General features: G+C 47.9%; 1 protein-coding gene across 1 annotated transcript; it reads left to right on the forward strand.

The window, feature by feature from the left end:
- Positions 1–65: 65 nt before the first annotated feature.
- On the forward strand, positions 66–3305 carry LOC104504863 (zinc finger and BTB domain-containing protein 8A-like; the record flags this gene model as incomplete). Its single annotated transcript, XM_010155883.1, has 3 exons — positions 66–1041; positions 1912–2081; positions 3000–3305. Coding segments are annotated over exons 1-3 (1452 nt in total), but the record flags the coding sequence as incomplete, so codon positions are not given.
- Positions 3306–3618: the final 313 nt, after the last annotated feature.

The raw sequence follows: 3618 nt of genomic DNA on the forward strand, positions 1-3618 counted from the left end.
GGTCGTCATGATGTTACGTGTGTTTTTCACTTTAGAGCAAGACCCGCTGTTACTCGCCGAGGGGAATGGAGATGTCCTTGCACCAGTCTCACCTCCTGGAGCAGCTAAACGAGCAACGGAAGGAAGAGCTGTTCTGTGACTGCAGCATCCGTGTTGGCAGAAGGGTCTTCAAAGCCCACCGCAATGTGCTCTTCGCCAGCAGCGGCTACTTCAAAACGCTCCTTTTGCAGAGCTCGAAGCAGACGAGTCAGCCGACGACGGCTACTTTTAAGGTCTTCTCTGCGGAGACATTTCAGGTTATCCTGGACTTCATGTATTCAGGCAAACTGTCCCTCAGCAGTCAGAATGTCACCCCAGTGGCGTCAGCTGCTAGCTATCTGCAGATGACCGATATTCTGAACATCTGCGAGACCTTCAAGTCCTCGCCGGACGTCAGTGTAAAGGACAAGGATCGTTCCCTCAGCCTCTTGGCCCAAAGTACGAATGGTGAACAGGCCCATTCACCTCCTTATCACCCGAGATCCAAAACAAAGCGTAACCCCAGGTGTTGCAGTCCAATCCCAGATGATAAAAAGACTGATTCCAGGCCAATCCCGGATAAAAAGACCGCTACAGGGAAGAAAAGCTCCTTGACTAGTGTCAGCAGCTCAGGGGTGGCTCCCCAGCAGGCTGTAAGGCAGCCACTGGAAAGAGGCAGGAAAACAGGCTCAAGAGGACAGTGCCAAAAGGCGCTCGGGCTATCGCAGACCACTGACGTGGTGCTGCCCCAATCCAACAAAGCCAAGGCGGCTGCCCAAGGTGGCGGGGAGTCAGAGGCCAGCCACGTCGCTGGGCTCAAGGAGGAGGCGGAAGTGGATGCCAAGGAGGATGCTGCTGGTGAGGGCTACGGGAAGAGTCACAGATCAGAAGCTACACCGGGGCCATGGTCGCTTGCTCAGCTAAAAGCGCTTTCAAGAACTCCTGATTTAACAGCATTAAAAGCAGAACAACTGTACAGCTCAATGCCCACCATTTTAGGGGTAACGAGTAGTTCTAATGAAGGTAAAAAATACATATTGTTTTGCAAAGTTTATCTTTATTTGGAAGAATTCTGATGATCTTTTGAGAGGGCCTGTATGGCTGCATGCAAACCAAACCCATGACCATGCGCGCAGACTGTTTTCCTCATCTGTTCGATTACAGTGCCTAACGGGTTGAGCGACTTTGAAGCCAGAACGGGGCATGAGAATTAGAACCAGAGTTGGGTATTGTGTAAAGTTAAAACCATACAGGGCAGACAAGCTCCGACTGGGGTTTAAGGAAGCCTCAAGAGAACTGAATTTTTCGTGGCAGCAATAGAGGCACTCAGCCCAAATACAAGCCAAGTCCTTCACCAGAGGCCGTGTCACTGGCAGGATGCTGCACTTCCCTTACGGTCCAAACCAGCCCCAACTTCGTGCCAGTCTGGCCACGCTGCATAAAGCGTCTCAGGTCCTGAGGGCCTGGCAGCCTCTGCCGCAGATGGTGGGATAAAGCTGAGAGGTGTTTCTCTGGAAACTAACCTACTGATATTGTGTCAAACTGTGCCACCTCAAGGTGCTGGGCATCCTAGTGCGTTACGTAGGGATTATGAGCGTCAAAGCTTTAGCTGTTAACTGATGGAAGAGGCAGATATGATGTCTCTATATTACAGCCGTGTGTGTATTCACGATCACGTGTCTAAAAGTCACCCTAAGAGAGAATACACTGACAAATGCCATTGAACACGTTCAGTAAGAAACCGTGTGTTTGCGCGATTGTATCTTGGGATTTTTCCTGTTTAGTGACAGACCAGAGGAAAAATGACCCGCTGCTTATTTAAACTTTAAAATAATCAAACTGCGACATAAAGATGATGATACTTGACATCTTACCTGTATTGCTCTGTTACAGGTGACTCCCCTCTGATAAAATTCATATGCCCCTTCTGCACGCAAATGGTGAAGCGACGAAGAGACCTGAAGCGACATCTTCGGCGTCACACAGGGGAGCGCCCGTACGCCTGCAAGACGTGTGGGGGAAGGTTCACCCGATCAGAGCATTTGCAGAAACACTTGAAAAATGTACGCCGTTTCAGTCAGTCAGCCTAGAAAAAACCCAAACACGAGATGTCACTGTGCCATCGGTACCCGCTGTTCGGTCTTTCCAGAACAAACCCCAGAAAAGCTTCCCAGCTGCATGTCAGCTTTCATTATTCATTCTTTACATTGGCAAATTGTATTTCTAATTTCATTTTTTAGGACTGTCGTGGTTTAACTCCGGCTAGCAAAACCCCCCGAAGCCGCTCTCACAAGTCCCCCTCCCCTCCTCCAGCGGAGGGGAAGAATCGGAGGAAAAAGAAATAAGGAAGCTCGTAACATTGAGATAAGAACTATTTACTAATTAAATCTAAATTAATATATGCAAGTACTACAATAGTAAATAATTAAAATAACAGAAAATAAAACATAGGATACAATATGATACAATTTCTCACCACGCACTGACCAATGCACAACTAGGTGCCGAGTAGTGAGAGTCAGACCCAGAGAGCCTGAGAGCAGCAGCCCAAGAGCGATCGCAGGCCGAGAGCTGCAGACCAAGGGCCACAGCCCGAGCGCTGCCGCAGCAGATTCTGAGCGAACCTTAACAGCAATAGCACGACTGGGAAAACTAAACCAACCCACCAACTCCCTCACGAACGAGCCAGCACAGGAGTTACCAAAGCAAGGAGTCAGAGAGAGTGTTGGCAAGTGCCAGGAAGTGAATGCGCAAGAGAGTAAGAGAGAGAGTAATGGCACCCAGACCCCCTCCTCGCCATGCCCTGAGCACGATACTGTGGAATGAAATACTCCCTTGGTCAGTTGGGGTCAGCTGTCTGACCTGTGTGTCCCCTACACTGCCCATAGCAAGACAGCAAGATTCAGTGAATTTTCTTTTTCTTTAAAAAAAAGTCTGCTTTTGGATAAACACTGACATTTTCAAATTTTAAATCTCTTTAGATACACCAAGAGAACAAAATGAAGTGCAGAGAATGCAAATGCCACGTAACTGACCTGACGGGCTGCATTATTCAGCAAGGAGCAAAGCGCTACAGACTGTGCTATAAGTGCCTGCAAGAAAGTAATTTTGTCAGCAAACCTGACAAAACAGGGGTAGAACATCCTCCTGCCTCCTGCAAGAGAAAGAAACCTTCCGAATGGGCTTTGGAGAAAGATCAGAAGTCGGAGGAAGGGGCAGTGGCGGGGGAGCCGTGGAAGGTGGATGCCCAACACAAAGACGATACTGCAGAGGGGGTAGTTAAGAAGGTAAGAACAGATCTTGGATAGAAATATTTGTGCCTTTGTTACTCTTGTATTCAAGGTGAAGTTACTTGTGTCCTGCTGGCTTGTAACTTTCATTAAAATCAAATATTGCTAAAGTTATGAGAGTAAATCGGGACTACAAACAAGTTGTTTAGTACTCACAGCAGCGTAGCTCCTTCCCAATATCATCCAGAAAGTACTTATCTGGAAACTGTTTAGAAGAATTGGTCTATATTTCCTCAAAAGACTTGTTCAGAGCTCCTGTTCATAACAGGGAACCAGTCTGCCATTCTACAAAGGTTCTGTACTAGACAGG

The sequence above is a fragment of the Eurypyga helias genome, unplaced genomic scaffold (assembly GCF_000690775.1).
Source record: "Eurypyga helias isolate BGI_N326 unplaced genomic scaffold, ASM69077v1 scaffold32237, whole genome shotgun sequence".
In the NCBI taxonomy this organism is placed as follows: Eukaryota; Metazoa; Chordata; class Aves; order Eurypygiformes; family Eurypygidae; genus Eurypyga; species Eurypyga helias.